The following is a 19,989-nucleotide window of genomic DNA, read 5'->3' on the forward strand; positions in this document are numbered from 1 at the left end:
AAGAGAACAAAACCGATAGGTAAACATTTCAACAAAGAAAAATTTCAACTATAAAAATGCCTTAAAGTTGCTGTGTTAATTCTCAAAGCAAAGTGTCCATTCTTAAAATTGTTTTCCGAGATCATGTTCAGCTACAATAACAAAATCTCTGTTTTACAAAAATAGAGCAAAACCTTGAACTAATCTACCTCAAATACCAAATACCAATACACCCTGAAACTCAGGAAAAGCACGTAGACAGACACTGGGAGGCCAGCTAGGCTGGACAAGGGGCTCATGACTGAGTTCTGGAGCACAACTGCAGTATACAGCCGGTGGAAGCTGGATAATGAAGGGGTAATTTAGAAAAATTGCCGGGCATGTAAAAGGGATGTTAGGAAAGCCAAAACTCAACTAGAGTTAAGACTTTTAAGGAACATTAAAGGCAACAAGAAGAACTTATATGGCCATATTACTAGTAAAAGGCTGAGCCAGGAAAATATGGGGCCATTGCTGAATGAGGTGGGTAATTTAGTCACAGTGTACACTGATAAGGCTGACAGTGCTCAATGCCTTCTTTGCCTGAGTTTTCACTGACAAGATTTCTCAGGCCTCTGTGCTCTGATCAGGGTTCAGGGAGAAGAGGCACTACCAGCAGTGGGTGAGGATCAAGACAGGGATTACTGTGAGAACTTGACTCATGCACATGCATTGGACCAGATGGGCTGCATGCAAGAGTGCTGCTGATGGCATTGCAAGGCTGTGGATGTATCACCTTTGAAAGACTGTGGAGATCGAGGCAGGTGTACAACATTTGAAGAAGGGCATATGTATGCATCTTTAGAAAAAGCCAAAGGGACAAGCAAGTCAGCTAAAGGCCATAGTTTGGTTCTTGAAAAAATCACGAAGCGAGTCTCAGATCATATTTCTGGGCCCATAAAGGAGAAAAAAGGTGATTTGGAACAGTCAGCATAGATTTGCCAAGCATAAGTCATGTCTGACAAAACCTCATTGACTTCTATGTTAAAATGACTAATCTCTAGATAAGGGAAGAGCAGTTGATGTTACTTACCTGGATTTTAACAAGACCTTAGACACTGTCTCCCATAATATTCAGCTATTCAGCTGAAGGTGTTATGTTCTGTATGGCTGGACAACTAGAGAGTTAAAAGACTGTTGGATGGTTGGGCTAAGAGGGTGATGGTTAATGGGTTATGCTCTGCCCAAAGCCTGGAAGTAAGTGGAGTGTCACAGGGGTCTGTCATGGGACCCATCCTGTTTAGTATCTTTATCAATGATCTGGAGTAGGTGTTGAAGTACGTACTCATGAAGTTTGCAGTTGAAACCAAACTAGGAGGACCCGTCAATGCACTCAAAGGCAGGACTGCCATGGTGAGGCACCTAGACAGACTGGAAGGATGGAAGGACATGAACGTCATGAAATTTGACAAGGACAAATGCAAAGTTCTGTACTTGGCCAAGGAAGTAATGTTGTCTTTGTCCTTGGAGATTTTCAAGACTAGTCTGGAGAAAATCCTGGGCTGATCTTGTAGCTGACCCTGCTTTGAGTATGAGGTTGAAGAGAGTCCTCCTGAGGTCCCATTCAATCTGTTTATTTTATTATCATTATGATTTTATGATCTGTTGTCTCCCAGCTGTACTCTTGAAATCAGAAACATTCGTTTTCTGAAGCCAAAAGGCATCAGAATGTGTTTAAAATTCTTATATTCATTTAAAAATGACAGGGAGAACTTTTGATTTAATTCCTACAATTAAATGTTCTAGAATGCATATGGGTTTATAGCTAACTTGCAAGTGATTTGTGGTTCATTTGGTTCAAAATTACTTTACTAACAGTGACCACTAAAATGGAATTTCCCTACCTCTGGAAAATATATTACTACATTTGGAAAAATAACAAAAAACCCCAGAAAATGTTTATATAACTAAAATAAGACAGGAAAATATTCTGAGATGACACAAAATTTGCAGGTACAAGTAAATTATTGCTCATAGGTTACTGTAAATGACTGAAGAAATGTAAACATTTCAATGCCTAATTTATTTCTTTATTCTGTATGCACAGAAAAAAGGTCCTTGGGACTTAATTTTTTAAAAACCAGCAAGTTATAATTACAAATTCTGCAGTGAAACTGCCCTGGATGTTAGTCTGAGGCAATTAAAATAAATGTCTTAACAGGAATGTAAACTACGTATAGCAAATGAGGTCAAAACCACATTTAGTCTGTTATTACCTAGTCCCCTGCAATGTAATGGTGGTCTGATATGATAATGAGAAAAGGACAAGTAATATTTTTCCAGACCATTAATCTAGCCCAGAGACTTCCTGAATTTAGTGTGCCTGCCTTGTGCTTGATAGGGCCCTTAGCAGATTTTTCTTCCCCCTATAAATTTGTGTGATCACTTTGTAAACTCAGATTGTTGAGGTAATGAATAATACCAGACATACTTAGGGAACTTCACAGCTCCTCCCAATTTGGTGTCATCAGCAAACTTTGTTAGCAGTCCTTCAAGCCCTGTGTCCAGGTCATTGATGAAGACATTACAGAGCACCAGCCCCAGGATGGATCCCTGCGGGACCCCAGTAGTTACATCAGTCACCAGCCCAATGTAACCTCATGGACCAGAACCCTGTGAGCCCAAACTGTCAGCCAGTTGCTCACCCATCACATTAGTGTCTGTTCAGCCGCATGCTGGACATTTTGTCCAGGAGGATACTGTGAGAGATGGTGGTGAAGGCTTTACTGAAGTCCAAAAGATTACATCAACTGGCTTCCCTTGGCCAACTTAGGTGGGTAACCTTGTCATAGAAAGAGATGAGGTTTGTCAAGCAGGACTTTCCTCTCATGAACCCGTGCTGACTGGAACCAATGACTGCGTTGTCTTCCAGGTGTTTTTCGGTAACTCCCAGAATGATCTTCTCCATAATTCTGCCTGGCACAGAAGTGAGACTTACAGGCCTGTAGTTGCTGGGGTGTTCCCTGTTGCCTTTCTTGAAGACTGGGACAACATTTGGCAGCTTCCAGGCAACTGGGACCTCTGCAGATTCCCAAGAGTGTTGAAAGATCATTGAGAGAGGTCTCGCTATGACATCTGCCAGCTCTTGAAGTACCCTCAGGTGGTACCCTCAGGCCCCATTGACTTATAGGGATCCAGCTGGAGCAGCAAATCCCACTCAAGTTTGGGGCTGATAGGGAGCTGATCATTCTCATAGTCATGGTGCTCTAGCCCAGGGCTCTGGAGGTTCCTGATCCCATCCTTGGTGTTGAAGACTGAGGTGAAGAAGACATTGAATGTCTGCTTTGTTGGCATCCCTGTTTGTGAGGTGACCGTGCTCATCAAGTAACGGGCCAATGTTATTCCTGGCCTGCCTTTTGCTATTAACATATTTTAAAAAGCCCTTTTTGTTGTCTTTCACAGTACTAGCCAGCTTTGAGTCTGATTGAGCTTTGACCACACAGATTTCCTCCCTGCAGTGGTGAACAACATCTCTGTAGTCCTCCCATGTTGCCTGACCTGGCTTCCACTGGCCATACACCGTCTTTTTCTGCCTTAGTTCTAGAGGGAGATCCCTGCTCAGCCAAGGCAGCCTTCTGCCTCGCCTGCTTGACTTCCGCATTTTGGGATGGCCTGCTCCTCTGCTCTTAGGAGGTGGTACTTAAAAAGTGACCAGCACTGACAGACCCCAGCACCTTCAAAAGCTTTTTCCCAGGGGACATTACTAAGTACTTCCCTGAGCATCTCAAACTCCGTTCTCATATATCCAGAGTTGAGGTCTTGCTGGTAATTTTCTTCCTGTTACCAAAGATTTTGAACTACAAAGATTTTGACTATTTTGTGGTCACTGTGGCCTAGGCAGCCACCGATAGCCATATCACCCACAAGGCCCTCCCTGTTGACAAGCAACAAGTCAAGGAAGGCACCTTGTGGTCAATTCCCTTAGAACCTGTACCATGAAGTTGTTGTCCAGCTGGTTTAGGAATCCTCTGGACCTGTTTGTACTAGCTGTGTGGCATTCCCAGTTGACATCTGGCAGGTTGAAGTCCCCCACAAGGACTAGGGCAGATGACTTGGAGGCATCCTTTAGTTCTTTAAAGAACAGCTCATCAACGTCGTCATGCTGGCTGGGTGGCCTGTAGTAGACTCCCACAACAACATCTGTTTTATTTGTCTGTCCCTTTACCCTCACCCAGAGGCTCTCAAGTGTGCCATTGCCAACTGTAAGCTCCACGCACTCCAGTCCCTCCTCTACGTTGCGAGTGCAACCCCCCTACCTCACCTGCCCTGCCTGTCCCTCCTGAAGAACCTGTATCCATCCATCATGGCATACCAGTCATAGAACTCACCCCACCAGGTTTCAGTTATGCCAATGAGGTCATATCTCTGGGACTGAGCCAGGGCTTCTAGCTTCTCTTGCTTGTTTCTCATGCTGTGTTCATTTGTGCAGAAGCACTTCAGGTACAGCTCATCGTGCCTATCGCCTTGTGGAGCTGTCTGAGGAATCCCACTAGCACGCAGCTCCTCAGACTTAGGCAAGCCATCTTAACTTTTGTTAAGATCTGGTCTTTGTAAAGGTTTGGTCTCTCTCCCTTCTCAGTTTGCAAGAAGGAAAAGATCCTACTAGAGGACATTTAGAGTTAATCAGTTGATTTAGCTTATCAGGAATAGAGATGTGTGTCTCTTCCAAAAGATTTGAAATGGACAACTGAATAAGGAGAAAGGAAACGATAGTAGAGAACAACTGCAACAGTGTCATGGATTGACAAATTTGATGAGAAAACACAGATGGAAAAATGTGTGCAGAGAACAAGAATGCCATAACTAGGGAAAGGATTTTATTTTTGTAGCAGTTGGCTCTATCCGTGTGTTGCTTTTCTTTACAGTATCTTGACAGGTTCTTTTTGAATGACAGTTGGAAGGAGGGAAAGAAAACACTGTATTTCTAATCATAAGTCTATGTTGTTGTTCCTATTTCTTTTTGAGGCTGGTTTAACTACTTATTTTCATCCTGGAATAAACCTGAAGAAAATCCATTCTTACAGCATCAAGCTCTATGAAAAGCTGGAAGAAGAGACTGGACAGGTAATCTCCTTAACCTTTTTAAAGTATTAATTCAGACCAATGTTAACCTTACTAATAGTCTTACAAAAACGTTTGGAGTTGACAAGTTGATGATGTGTGTGTGTTCATGACTATTGTATGGCTCCCATTTTATTGAAATGTATTCTCCAGCCTGCATATAATCTCTAAATATTTCAGATGGTTTCCCAGATCCCTCTAAAGTTTAAGAAAATGGTTTTCATCAAACATCTCAGAAGCTCAGCAGACTGAGAGTCCACAACTTTAGCTTGGTATAGGAGTTAAAATAGTATCTGATACAGGATCTGGAATGAGCAGATTGATTATAATACATTCCTGACACTGAAAAATTCATATGATATGATGCTGTCTGTACTTGAAAAGATTGCTGCAATTCTTTCCATCCCTTTCTGAGATGTGTTTTTATTTAGTGACTTAAGGAATGGGTATGCAGAGAAGCACGAGGAGTCGTCTTTCTTATCTGGCATCATTCAGCCATATAGATTTCATTTACTAAATTCATTGTTTCACACTGCAGCAAAAGTTGCATGATCCTTAGTGTACTAGTCTACAAACTTGATAATTGTAATTAAATGCTTTTTTTCTTCATTCTGCTGCTTGACTAAATAAGGTACTACAGCAGATTATCATTGTGAGATCTATGAAAAGACTTATTCAGCCATATTCATGTCCTATGAGGAAACACAGAAAAGATGAAGTAACCAGAAAATGAGCATTCAGTGTCCAGCTATAGACAGATTTCTACTTTATTAAAAAGACAAAGAAAGGCAGGTGTTTATTCATAGTGTCAGTAAAGGTGCTTAGTTAAATTTATTCTGCAGCATCTCAGCAGAAAACTATGCAGGTGATAGACTTCAATATAAACTGTTATACATTTATTTTTGAAAAGCGTCTGGTTCTAATTTTGAAAGTGTATAAATGCATAAATTCAAATATTAATCAAATCTTAATAAAATAATAGTATTATGACATTCAATAAAAGCTTTTTCCAACTGTTTTGAAGATAGTATGTATTAACCTAGGAAGTTAATTTGTTAACTTTTTTTCATATTTTGTTTTCTCTAGGAGTTTACATCTCAGTTCTGTTCCTTCAAGGGCACCTAACTTAATTTGAGTCTCTTTTCTGTGATGTTAGTGGCAAAACTCCTGCAGACTTCCCGTAGCATAGGAACATGCATTTATAGACATAAGTAAAGGATCTTTCAGTAATTCACTTCTGCTTTTTGTTTTAGGCTGTGGGCTTTCATCAGCCTGGCAGCATCAGAATTGCTTCAACCCCCACTAGGGTGGATGAATTCAAATACCAAATGACTCGTGCTGGTTGGCACCCAATAGAGCAGTACCTGATCACACCTGAGAAAGTACAAGAGCTATTTCCCTTATTGAACATGGATACGGTAAATAACCTAATTTTATGAAAAATAACATCCACTGCAATTAAATATTGGTTTATCAGATACGTAGACATAAGGTTTGTTTCCTTTATACAAATTGTACAATAAATTCTTATTTTTCAGTGAAAAAAAGATGCCTTGTAAACTAAAATCGCCTATGCACATTTTAATGCATAGTTTATGCCTGTATGCATACTATTAATTATAATATATGTAATATTATAATATTAAAGCATTGCAGCCTTTGCATGGGAGAGCTGGACAATTTTTCTTCCTTACACCATTGTTAAGTTGGCTAGCTGAAGGCCTGATATTATATGTTTTGAAAATCTGTTTTGATTTGGCTCTTTAAGGTTTACTGCGCTCAAAAAATAGTGTTTTTTAAAAAAATTAGTTAATTTTGATAAATTTTTGTTTCTTTAATTTTGTGGGATTTTACCTCCATTTAGGTTTTAGCTGGCCTGTATAACCCTGGAGATGGTCATATTGATCCCTATTCTCTCACTATGGCCTTGGCTGCAGGAGCCAGAAAATATGGTGCCCAATTAAATTACCCCATCCAAGTGACTAACCTGAACTCCCGATCAGATGGGACGTGGGACGTTGAAACTCCACTTGGAATAATTCAGACAAAGAGAATTGTGAATACTGCAGGTAACATAAGCATTTGTACACTCTTCAGATTTACAGGCTTGCTGATGTGGAGCGTCTGCACCGAATTGTGTGGTTTACAGGAATAGGTAATGTTTTTGAATATTCACTTGGTTTGTGGTAAAACATACTTTGTGCATATTACTTTACAGTAATGTGCAAATTTAGCTCTCATGCTAATTGTCATTGACTAGGCATTAATAATATTTCTTTCTGGTTTGTCTCCAGCGGTTACTAGTTGGACTGTCATGTTAGATTTTAGTAGCAGAAGGGACCTTTACTGATCTACAGCAAATTGTGTAGAAGAAACAGGATACTCTCTATGCATATCATCCTCTAAAATCTTACAAGAGCTACTTAGGAAGGGAGAAGGGAAGCACAAATGAAGTAGAAATGTCTTACGGTTTTCTCAAAGAGACTGAGGATTTGCAGCAAGTAAGATAACCCTGCTTATTTCAGTATTATCTTTCTGAGATTTGACTCTATCCACATATCCTGGAAACAGAACATTTTTGTTGCCCTTTGAATCATATTTTAAACATGCATTTGGCTTAACAATACATTTTTTCATGTAATAAAAATATCCTAACTCAAAGGAGCTTGTATTTACATATGCAATTTTTATTCTTCATTGTGTTAAGGAAGCCAAACTGATGTTTCTGCTTCAAAGAGCTTTTGGGCAAGAGTCCTTTGTATTTGTATTTGTTTTCCAAAACAAGTTGATAGGTCTAAAAACCTGTATTCAATCTAAACTTCACTTATTTTTATGCTGCTTTATACGAGTTACAGAAAAATACATTACTGGTGAAACTGTTGGCACCTGTGACATGAAGCGCACCTTCTACTTCCTAGTGGAGGACTTTCTGTTTTCAATTGTTTGAAAACATGCTGAATATTCACCATTTGGATGAAGTTTTTGCAGACTCTGTCTCAAACTGAATCACAGTATTTTTAGGGCATGAGTCTTTCATACATCCCATCTCAGTGAATAATCAGACTTCAGTAGGAAGCTGTGATGGCTCAAGAGGACTTTCTCTTCTTGCTCAAATGGGACAAGTGAACTGAGAGCAAAGATATGTCTTTATAATTCCTTTTTACGTCTGTGCACTATAAAAGAAAAAAGCATCTGTTACTAGTGCAAAGCAGATAAAATGAAGAAGTTGAGTGAGACAGGGACTATTCTTGTTGGTGGGTAGGATAACCATGGCTGACAATTGGAATTATGAGTGAGTTGTACTAGAAGGGGAATAGGCTGGGTGAGTGAAATCTTTGGGAAAGGTTCCTGGAGGTGGCTAGGAGCACTGGCAGCAAGTGGAACACTTATGTGCTAGAGGGCTTGCTGAATAAGGAAGCTCAAACCAGGAAGGACTGTGGGGATGGCAACAGTGGGGATGACACCATTGAGAGGGATAGTGGAAACAGATTAGACATGTTTCATTACGGGAACTGGAGCTGGCACTTTCTGGACAAAAAGATTAAGTTGGATACTTGAGGACTGGTTGTATTTGAAACTGAGACTGGAAAATTCAGGCTGCCTGAGTGTGAAATACTGTAAGAGTAGCAAGAAAAATGTAGATGGGAATAGATTGGAAGGCAGAGAAGGCAAGTGGGACAGGATATGACAAACAAGGAAGACTGACTTGCACACAGAGACAAAATAACTGAAGAAGGATGTAAGGACTGGAGTAAGAAGAGTAGAGTATGAGACTGAGCAGAAAAGAAGAATATATATATATAGGACAAGCAGGGATGGGGAGGAGAGATGATGGAGATAGAGAGAAATTTCGAGAGAATGGGATAAAGGAGAGCTCATCTTTTATCTGCTCATCTGAGAGGACAAGCTTTACTGAATGACCTTTCTTTCAGTGTTTGGGATGTAGACAGCCCCATGTTAGATCATTCCAGGCTTTCAGTAAAGACTAACTGGAAAACCCATTGGCAAGTGTGCTTTCTCATTGTATGCTTCTTATACATAGGTGATCACCTGTTATTGTTATGAGCCCAGCTAAAATAGCAGGGATCTGAAAAAGTTCACCTTGAGGTTCTAAGCATGCTCATGAAGTGTCATGATGTCTATACAGTGCCACATCTCTTTTTGGAGAAAAAGAGTAGTAGAAGAGCTCAGATATTTTTTAGAAAGCAAGGAACCACAGAAACCAGGAAACCAAATCAAAATAATTTTGTTTAGACTGGAAAGTCAAGCACTTAGAAGATGATAGGCATCAATATTTGATTGCCTTTGGACTGTCAGTTTATGGCTTTCAGGCATGAATTGTGGGACAGCATGCAGTTACAAAATCACAAGCTCTCTTACTAATAGGATCCTTACGTCATTTGTTACACAGTATGGATATATTGGTGTGGGAATGATCCAAGATTATGGAATGGAAAGGCAGCTCTTTTGGCAATTAGACTTCTTATTTAGACCACAAACTTCTAGGCACTCATTATTTCTAACCATTGGCTCTGCATCATATGGATGAAGTATCACAGATGTAGTAATTTCCTTACATTTTTGTAGTGCAGTTATCTTTCTTTGGCTTATGTTTTAGATTGACATTGGGCAGAGTTTTCTAGTAAATGCTTTTCAAAGTTTATTTGCACAAATTAGAATCCACCCTTGTGAAATTTTCATATTTTTTAAATTTAATAAGTTATAAAACCAACAATATATTTAGTTAATTCTTATGTAGTTAACTGTTCAGCCAGAGTGAACATTTGAAGCACATACTGCTTAGCATTCTGGCTAAGGATGTGAAATCAATACTGTATAACCCATATCTCTTATAAATGTTCTCTCAGCTAACATCCATTCTTTTTCTCAGCCTTGCCTCATTCCACTACAGATCATGAGTAGTATAATTCAGAGCTCATACTTTAGGCTCATGTTGCAATACGAGCAGAGAAAAATATTTCAGAAGGCTCTCTGCACTCTCTCTCCCCCTTCATTGCCCAACTGACATCTGCTGTGGAACTGGAACAGACTAGTTACAACCACTCTTTAGCTGCTCCTTATGTGAGATTTCCATTTTGGAAGAAAGCAGATGCCTAATAAATAATCCCTGACATGGACTAACTGATATTGAGCCTGCTGAAGTGATTTGCAGCCTATTTATACTGGAATGTTTGATTAAAGTCTGCAAAAATAGTGAATTTCATTTTTAAATACAGTATGTGTGTGTGTATATAAGCACAGGTTTGCAGACATTTACACACTGTTTGTATAGCCATTTATATATACATAGTGATGGAAAATTTCATCTTTTTTTAAAAACAAGATAGTCAGATTACATAGTTCAACAGATATGCCAAGTAATACCACTACTAAATATTTCAGCATCAGCTGTTTGCAATCTCTACAATTTAATCTTTACAAATGTCCTAGAGATATAATTTATACCTTTGTTTATCTCTACTATATGTGATAGGACTTGACATCTGCTTCCAATTGGAATTTTGTTTCAGAGAACATATTCTTCCTTTTGCCATTTTTGTGTTTGTAACAGCTTTTGCACATGGTTCAAAAACTTTAAACAAAGAAATGGCAATATTTTTCATTTAGTAAATGTCAGCCATTGTTATTCTGAGCAATTAAATAGGTTCTTATAAGTGTGATTATTTTTAGATGTACAATATTTAAAATTTTATTTTGAACACACCTAAATTATTTGCTTTTAATTCCAAAGCGTTTTAAAATCAGCTGTGTTTGTAATGTACTTCTGCAAACTTAATGGCTACGAAATTTATAATTATATTGAAAGAAACAAAGTTATATTTCAAAGACCTAAAATAAAGCTTCTAATTTATTTGAAGAGCTTGAATATCCTTATTCTATATTTTCCCACTCGTTGTGTTTTAATGAGTAAGGAAAATAGTGGATTTATTAGAAGCACATTCCCAAAGCATTATTTCTTTTCCAAATACCTTTTTAAGTCCAAGCAGGAAAAGAGTTAATGATACTAGAGACGGAATTTTCTGCTACTTCACTTTTCTGTCTTTATGGATCATTAGCTGACCTTACCTTAGAATTGTTTTCTTTGTAGGTGACAAGGAAATGCCCAAATCAAAAGAAGTTCCCTAAAGACTGTGAGCCTCCACTTAAATCCACATTTGTATTTATCATGTGTAATGGAGAAAACCCTTGCAGATATGCTAGAAATTCAAATTTATTTGATTTTTTTTTTTTTTTTTTTAATAAGGGAGCATAAATCAGGTTTCAGTAGCCTTAAAGGATGTTTTGAATCACTGTGTGGCTATGGCATAATCCTCCCTGAGCTAGTTTAACTGACTTAAGAAGTGTTCTGTCAGTGAATCTCCTCCAGGTGGTCAGGATGCCTTTAGAGAAGCAAAACTCTTACATATGATGAAAGCTGAACAACAGACACTGTTTTTTAGTATTTACTGGGCAGTGGCTTTTAAATGAACAGATCTGACTATCTTGATCCTGGATCTTCTGCTCCCTTGCTTGACCAGGCTGTCAGCTGTTGTTAAGGGAGTCACCACAGAAAACGTTTTCCTCAGGAACTTTGCATTTTTATAAGCTTTGGGTGTTAAATCCTGAGGCTGGTATGTAATATTAAATAAGAGATTGACAGCCCTGCTGGCATGGGGGAATGGCACAAGGCCAGCACGGCCCAGCTCAGCTTCCCTAATTGCCCTGGCTTTAGGCCATGCCGGAGATGAGAGGATGTCTTCCCAAGTGGATGTCAGCGCACAGCGCAGGCCTGTGGCTGCCCGTAGGACAGGGAGCCAAGTGTGGTAATGAGGCTGACAGGGCAGGGGCCGAGCCAGCAAGGGCTCTGTCCCACAGGGCACAAGGGAGGGTAGCGGGGCTGGCCCAGGGCCAGCAGCTGGGGTCAGCCCACAGTCCAGATCTCCAGACACGTTTGTGGGGATGAGGCACAGGCAGATCCATAGTGATGAAGCCAGATGGAGGCCAAGCCTGGAAGTCAATCTGCAGATGACATAACAGATCTGGTGACAGCAGCCAGGATCAGATAATGCCCAGTGATTCACAGGCAGGACCACAGATACGAGACTGGGCTGAGGTCAGGCTGGGAAATAATCCACGGATCAGGGTCTGGATCAATGAAGTCCATGGCCATGCGTGAGCATGGTTGTGACAGAGCTGCAAACAGGCACACTTGCAATCAAACCAGTGCAGACAGGTTCTAAAGGCCCTGAGCTGACCTGGGCCCATGAGCAGGGCTATGCATGGAAGTTTCACGTGAAGCTGCTCAGGATCATTAACTGCTGTTAGTGCCCTCAGGGCCCTGTCAGCTAAATTTTGACCAGCTCTTGGAAAGCATGGAATTGAAGAGAGAGGTGGGAGCATCCAGGTAAGACAAGTAAGCAGCAAAAAGGAAGAAGAGTTGTATGATAAACTGGGCATCAGGAGTGTAAGTCCCAGAAGGGGCAGCTGTGTTGGGTAGCAAATCTTGCTGGAATTGTGTTTTCCTAAACAGTTTGGAGTCAGCTGGTTACACAGGAACCAGACTGACCTGCCTTCTTTTCCTGGGTGCCATGTAACACATAGCCTTTTATTTGGAAGGCCCTGCTACCTCTTCCTCCTCTTCCATTTTGCCTTCCCCTAACCCTCACTCCTAGACTTCCCTGGAACTCCTGCCTGATTGGGTTTTCCCCCTTCATTCCCATTTATGAAACCTCCACTCCTTGATCTTAAACAGTCAGGAAAGTGGGGCTGAGGGATGATCCAAGCTTCTTACAGCAGCTGCCATCCCAGTCAATTCTATCTGTCTGATTCCTGGCTCCAACCTCACAGCAGATGTGAGCCATGATGTAGAGCCCAAACTAGTAAGTTTGACAGTTAAGTGGCTTCCAGTCCTTGACTTTAAGACAGATACCTCATTAAGTGAAGTCCTGCCGGCTGGAAACAGTGAGTCTGGAAGGACCATAATGGAGAAGAACTAGGTTTTTGTGCTGGTTTTGGCTGGGGTAGAGTTAATTTTCTTCACGGTAGCTAGAATGGGGCTGTGTTTCGGATTTGTGCTGAAAACAGTGTTGATAATACAGGGAACAGGTGTGTGGTGCTTAGTTGCTGACTGGGATTAAACCACAACAGTCCTTTAACTTACACCTAGTTGTATATATAAAGAGCCTGTATAGGCTTCAAGGGCAGGGAAATTGTTGCTTGCTTTTTCTGGTCACAATTTGTATCAGAACTTTTAATTGCACAGCTATGGAAGAGCACACTGACTACTCACCAATATGAACATCATAATGAATTGATTGCTATGTGAAAGACATAATTAATATGAGTCATGTAATGCATGTGAAAGAGGAGAGAAACTTAAATTCTTGAGGTTAGCTGGCTGGAAGTACTGCATTGCTCTGTTGGAGTGTTAGCACTGAATACTGTCTTGGGAAAACGTAGTAGCTCATTTGGTTAATACTTAGAGGCTAGGTTAACAGCTATGGTGTAAGCTAATTTATTCTGGTTTTTAAGTGTCTCTGACTTTGCTAGGACTGCAGTGCAGACCTACTTTGCTGAAATAAGCCATGGGATTTGTGGGACTGTTAATTAAACTATCTTCTGAACTTTTAGAAGCCTAATTTATATTTTTCTAATTACATTTTTTCAATATCTGTATACTAGAATAATATATGGCAGTATAATTAAGAACAAGAACAAGGAATTACGGATGGAAAATTATGCTGGATATGAAAAATGAAAAATAATTTGAAAGTTAAAAATATGGAAAAAAATTTCTTTGTCACATTCCATAAAGTACAGTGCTTCCTGCAAATGTTTTACTGTTATATTCTATTCATTGAAATTAGTTTTTGAATATTTCTGTTTTGTTTCCTGTCTTCTCTAGGCTTCTGGGCCCGTGAAGTAGGCAAGATGATTGGCCTGCAGCACCCTCTCATACCCGTTCATCATCAGTATGTTGTGACATCGACTATCCCTGAAGTGAAAGCCCTAAAAACAGAATTGCCTGTGATTCGTGACTTAGAAGGATCATATTATCTAAGGCAAGAAAGGGATGGTCTTTTATTTGGTCCATATGAAAGTGAGGAGAAGATGAAGCTGCAGGACTCATGGGTAACAAATGGAGTCCCACCAGGTAATTAAGAACATTAAATCTCCAAACTTGATAAGCACTAGCATATGTTTTAATGTGTATAAATCCCAGCCTGTTATGCTGCCTTATGTGATGGAAAATAGAAAATATTTGCAATGCATGATTGTAATGCAGAAACTTTTTTTCAAGGAATAGAGCTCTAATAAGAGTGAATAGAAATAAAAATGTAACATAAAAAAACCTATTTGAAATAGGCACAAAATACATATCTACAACTTAGTCTTACTCTCTGAACAGTTGCTTGTGTGTTGTGATTAGATGCAGTAGCCTTTTGCAACTGAATAAGGATTTTTCTAAGTTACAGTTCTCTCCACCATACTGACAGGGGCTTTGGATTTTTGCTGTTCCCATAGAGATAATGTGGTTGTCAAATAAGAACACAGGTGTAGCAAAGGAATGTCTTAAACAAAATGCTCTGCCGAAATGTAAGTGCAAGCGAGTTGTAGATTTGTATAGAATTTTTGTACAAAAAGTCCCAACCATGTCATACTGCTCCTTATTAAAAAAAAAAAAAAAAAAAAAAAACCAAAAAGTTGAAATTACTGTGTTATATCTAGGCTCCAGCTTTCCATTCACTTCTCGACAGAAAACTGTATTAAGTCAATAGTGTTGCTGTTTTAAAAAACACAGCATATTTCCTAAGGAAGAGAACCAGCATTGTTGAGCTTTGTATTGCACTGTCACAGCTTCCTGAACTTACTGTCTCCAGTAGTGTCAAATCCCTCTACAGAGTGATGTTCTAATACTTAGAGCCCAGACTGAAGTCTGAAATATATTGAGGAATTCACTAAACACTGTGGAAATCATAAACTGACACAGGCAGAATCTTTCTTCCCCTCCCTGAATTGTTGGCATATTGAGAAAAATAAGTGGGTCTTATTAACACAGAAGGATGTTTCTGTATTTCTCCACTTCCTTTCTACTTCATTGTTGAATTTGCGTGACCTTAGGGTTAAACAAATATGTATAAAGAACAGTGTAAATGCAGTGACAATAAACTTGATCCTTCAGGTAACTAGGGATTTATGCACACCATTTTTCTTGTGTAGGATGGCAAAAGCTTGAACCTGCTCACTGATGAATTCCATATAACTTTTATATATGTAGATTGCATAAGTATTTAAAATGTAAGTACTTTGAATGTAATTAAGTATATAATAAGAGTCAAATATTTGTGCAGGTTTTGGAAAAGAACTTTTTGAGTCTGATTTAGACAGAATAATGGAGCATATTGAGGCTGCTATGGAAATGATCCCAGTTCTGAAAAATGCAGACATCGTAAACACAATTGCAGGTCCTATCACCTATTCTCCAGACATTCTTCCTATGGTGGGACCACATCAGGGTGTCAGAAATTACTGGGTAGCTATTGGTTTTGGGTGAGTAAATTCTTCGTGACAACTTTTGTCTGTCATATTGTTAAAATGGCAGTCGGCTCAAGCTTTGCAAATTTTTATGGATTTGGGGGTTGTTTTTCACTTAATTTATGTGAAATGTAATTGGAAATAGTCTTAATTACAACTACGTACGTAATACAAGCTCTTTCTTCCTTCTTCATAACTGATTATTTTTTCAGTTTGTTTCCTCCTTTTATTCTGGAGGCCAGTATCTGTGACTCTTCATGAAGCAGCAAGAAATGCATAGTACTTGGAAGCGTCGTGCAGCAAGTTGAAGTCATAAAAATACTGGGCTTTAAAATATGCTTTCTAGTTCATTTTATGTATTACCCTGAGTTACATTATGTTCAACAGTTGTTTTGCATATGCAGAAACTGGTGTCACTGAAGTTGTGGCAAGAATGATTGGTACAGGGTAATCTTCTAACATGAGGTATTAAGTTTGGGGTGAAGCAGAAGAGACTGCCAGCACACTGGGTGACTGACTGCTTTAAGGATGTGAATACAGTAATGGTTCTGACTGTGGAAGGTTGAGCAGAGGAAGTACGTTGCTGGATGTTGGAGGAAAGCACATGGGGACAATGTGAAAACAAGAATGGGTGTTTTACTGGTGTCATTTATTCTCTCCTGCCCATTATGATACTTTCATTGAATGTGACTTACATCTTAGACGCTCTAGCTCCACTGAAGTCAGTGATAAAACTCTTACTGATTTTTCTTTAAGTGTCTTAGTTTGATCATTGATTCAAGATGGATAGAATGAACTGAATACAATTCTGGGCACATGTTATTGAACACATTTTGTTAGCATTGTTTTTCCAGTTGCCTAACTTGCTGTTCAAAATCCACCTCAGCTTTTTCTATTTTTTTGTCCAAACCAAACAAACCCTTAGATCATCAGATAAGGTAGTACCACCGAAGTGCTTTCTGAGGCCCTCAAAATAAAAACGTTTGGTAATTTTGCAATGATTCATTGTGAAAGGTATTCACCTTTGCTGCTTGGATTTAGAAAAAAAAATGTTATCTTTTAGTAACATTTGCAGAACTTATAGTTACAAAAGTGGTTTGCCTAGTCCTTGTACACCAAAAAGACTAAGTCCATTATTGTGCTGCCAGACTTTGGAACCTGTTTTCTTTTACTGGTGTCAATGGGAGCAGAATCTAAGTTCCATATAGGAATAACTGAAGGTTAGTGTTACATGTTTAAATTTCTTTAAACAACTTATTTCAGGAATTTGATTAATCTCTAAATATTTCAACACAGGTTGCATTATGTTGCTGTCATTGGATTGCTCTGTCTGCTTTTCAGGGACTTTTGACTCTGTTCTACACTTCTGGGTCACTGCAGTGTTTCTGCTAGTGTTGTAATTTTTTGTGTGCATTAGCAAATCCTTATCTCATAGCCACCTAGCAGGGACATTGTGACAGAGGACTTAGTGCCGTTAGTTTAGAGGATTTTTATTACCTAAAATTAGCAGCTTGCTAGGCATTTTAATGTGCAAAGCAGTTAATAAGTATAGTTAGCGGAGCTTGTAGCACTGTTTATTATTAAGGTTGCTCAATGCTTCCCTTTTAAGGCTATTTTCAGTTACTTACAGCTTTGAAAATGTTAACAAGAGTAGACTAGAACTTTATTCAGAAAGGTTTAAGTTAAAGCAGTGGAACTATTCCAAAACACAAGGTTTTTGGAAGGTGTATTGTTTAACTGTGTTAAGGTTTTACAGGTGGAGTCTTTCTTTTGAAAAGCTCTAATTTCCCCATTTTCCAAGAAAGAACTTCATATTCGTCAGGAGTGACCTTTCTCCTAAAGATATGCCTTTCTGCTGTTCTTCACAAAATCTGCCCACGAGGCCCATGCACAAGTCTCCATAAGTGTTACAGCTCATGAACACTGAATAGAGACTGAATCTTACACTAAGATTCCTGCATTCTATCAGTCAGAGAATGAACAGTTTTCCTGCAGAAATGAGATAGCAAAATGGCTAAACTTGGAGCAGAGACACTAGAAAAGGAACCATGATGTGCAAGAACTCAGATTTCCTAGGAAAAAGAATGGGATGAGTTGAAAATCAGTGAGAATCTAAAAAACTTGATGGTATTTGGTCTGTTGCCACGCACAGTCATGCAGTGGTCTCTGTGCTGTGTTCCCTTGTGCTTTTGGCTGAAGTGAACGTTGCATGGAGGTCTAAGCTCTCTAAAACTTCTTCTGGAGCTGCTCTTGAAGGCATCATAGCCATGGTCACAAAACTTATACCCATTGATAACAAACAGTTGCCTAATTAAATTAACTCCAGCAATTGCTAGCTCTTCTGTAGTACTTGCAGATTGGCAGTTTACAAGCACTCATCCTTACTTCATCAACTACGCTGATACAAGCCTGTGCTGAGAATCTGAATATTTATTCTGAACAGCCTAAAGGAGTGTGTTTGAGAGAATTACTTCTTGTGCTCAACTGTTTGACATTTCTGTTTTATTTAAACAAATAAATAAATTGCAGACAAAACCCCACTATATCAAAGTAATCTCATTAATATTATGAAGTCGGGCATTTTGCAGTTAGGAAATGCCAGAACTAAGTTGTCTGTGTAATCTGAATTCATTCTTCTTATGCATTAGAATTAAGTGATTACATCTTTTTTTTCCCCTCCAAGATCCTTACCTATTTCATTGCTAAATTGATGAACAGCAGTTCAATTTTGTTTTGTCTTCACTATTAAGTTGTGTGTGTCTGCGATTTTGCTGCATGCTAATCTAAACTTGGTTTCGGACAGACTTACTGTTTCTTCAAGGATTTTTCTGTTGTGCTCATTGGAGCATTTCACAAATAACTAAAAAATTATTTTCACATCTTCCCTAGACAGGAAAGTATTTTGACACTTTTTTTTTTTAGACATAGCAAACTAATTCACAGAGGTATTAAATTAAAAAGTTTTAAATCATTCAGTATTAATAATTATTTGTCATTAAATATTTTGATGTCAAATCTGAACTGCCTGTAATTCAGCATTTCATAGTACTGTTTGGTCATATGTAGACTGAGTAGTGACATACACATGTTGCAGCACAGTGAAGATCCTTGTCCCCAGTTGTCCACTTAAGGTACCTCACAGGAGCGCATTTCACACACAGCTTTTTCCCTATGGATGTCAAGTTGTCAAGCATTTGGAAAGTTAGAATTATGTACAAAATGTTCAAATAGTGAAACCTTACATCTATCACTTCATAACTTTTGAGCATCTACCTTTTCTGTCTGATGTGGTTTCTATAATGCAGGTTTCTATCAGGAGATCTCTGCAGCCTCGTCCTTCACAAACTCATTGTGTAGAAACAGGAGAGGCTTTTCCTACAGACTGGTAGCAGAAAATTTCTACATGTTTTTTTTGTTAGCATAAGCTTTCTGGAACCGGTTCTCTTTGCAGCTGTAGTGAAAAACAGAGAAGGTAAATCAGGTGAGAAACAGCAGCTTTCAATTCTGGCACCACTGCAAACAAGTCTTCTAGTTTTATCTGCAGTTCTTCCACATTCCCTGATTCTTTAAAGCTGTCTCAGTGGTATTGTCTCCTGACTTTTGCTGCTTTTGCCCTTGTCACTGTCATACACTTACTGTAGCTGCTAGAATGTCTCAGTTTGGTTTTTCAAATCTGAGACTAGTTTAATCAAATATGATTGAAAAAGAAGAGGTAGTCTATGACTAGGAAGTATATTTAATGGATACCAGAAGTTTGAGAACTTTCTTTAGTATTAATTGTTGAAGATTTCTAATGTCCGTGGAAAAGATGGTTAAATTCTGAATTTTAGAGAAAGAGTGAGCTTGCTGTAATCTCAAGCACTGCAAATGCTGTACTTCAGCAATGGAGTTTTGCTGCTGACAGTGGGACAATAGAAATACCTGTCAATAAAGCATGTAATGTTGGAAAACAAGACAAAATAGATCAAACAAACAAACAGAGGGAAAAATTTAGAATACTTTAGGGGATGTGTTATTAGTATATGCAAATACTGTTTTTTAATGACAAACCAACAAAAAAAGATTTGACAGTACAGGACTTTTTCGTGTTTTCAAGGTATGGCATTATACATGCTGGTGGCATAGGAAAGTACCTCAGTGACTGGATCCTTGAGGGGGAACCTCCATTTGACCTGATAGAATTAGATCCCAACCGGTACGGAAAGTGGACCACCACAGAATACACAGCAGCCAAAGCAAGAGAATCTTATGGTTTTAATAACATTGGTAAGAAGGTATTTTAAAAATACTTTTATATCCCAAAAACGGATTCCAACAAAACCTGCCTCTAGATTTCTCTGGTTTTGTGTGTGTGTGTATATATATATATATATA

At 38.9% G+C, this 19,989-nt stretch overlaps 1 protein-coding gene across 1 annotated transcript in view; it reads left to right on the forward strand.

Moving 5' to 3' along the window:
* Nucleotides 1-4,956: 4,956 nt before the first annotated feature.
* DMGDH (dimethylglycine dehydrogenase) overlaps nucleotides 4,957-19,989 on the forward strand; it is a gene marked incomplete at its 3' end in the record, with an annotated part of 22,742 nt that continues 7,709 nt past the window's right edge. Inside the window, exons 1-6 of the mRNA XM_010173599.1 lie at nucleotides 4,957-5,082; nucleotides 6,333-6,497; nucleotides 6,944-7,148; nucleotides 13,985-14,233; nucleotides 15,432-15,630; nucleotides 19,712-19,881. Coding sequence (XP_010171901.1) covers nucleotides 4,957-5,082; nucleotides 6,333-6,497; nucleotides 6,944-7,148; nucleotides 13,985-14,233; nucleotides 15,432-15,630; nucleotides 19,712-19,881 — 1,114 coding nt within the window. The remainder of the gene's footprint in view (nucleotides 5,083-6,332; nucleotides 6,498-6,943; nucleotides 7,149-13,984; nucleotides 14,234-15,431; nucleotides 15,631-19,711; nucleotides 19,882-19,989) is intronic.

This window comes from Antrostomus carolinensis, unplaced genomic scaffold (genome assembly GCF_000700745.2).
Source record: "Antrostomus carolinensis isolate BGI_N321 unplaced genomic scaffold, ASM70074v2 scaffold25268, whole genome shotgun sequence".
Classification (NCBI taxonomy): Eukaryota; Metazoa; Chordata; class Aves; order Caprimulgiformes; family Caprimulgidae; genus Antrostomus; species Antrostomus carolinensis.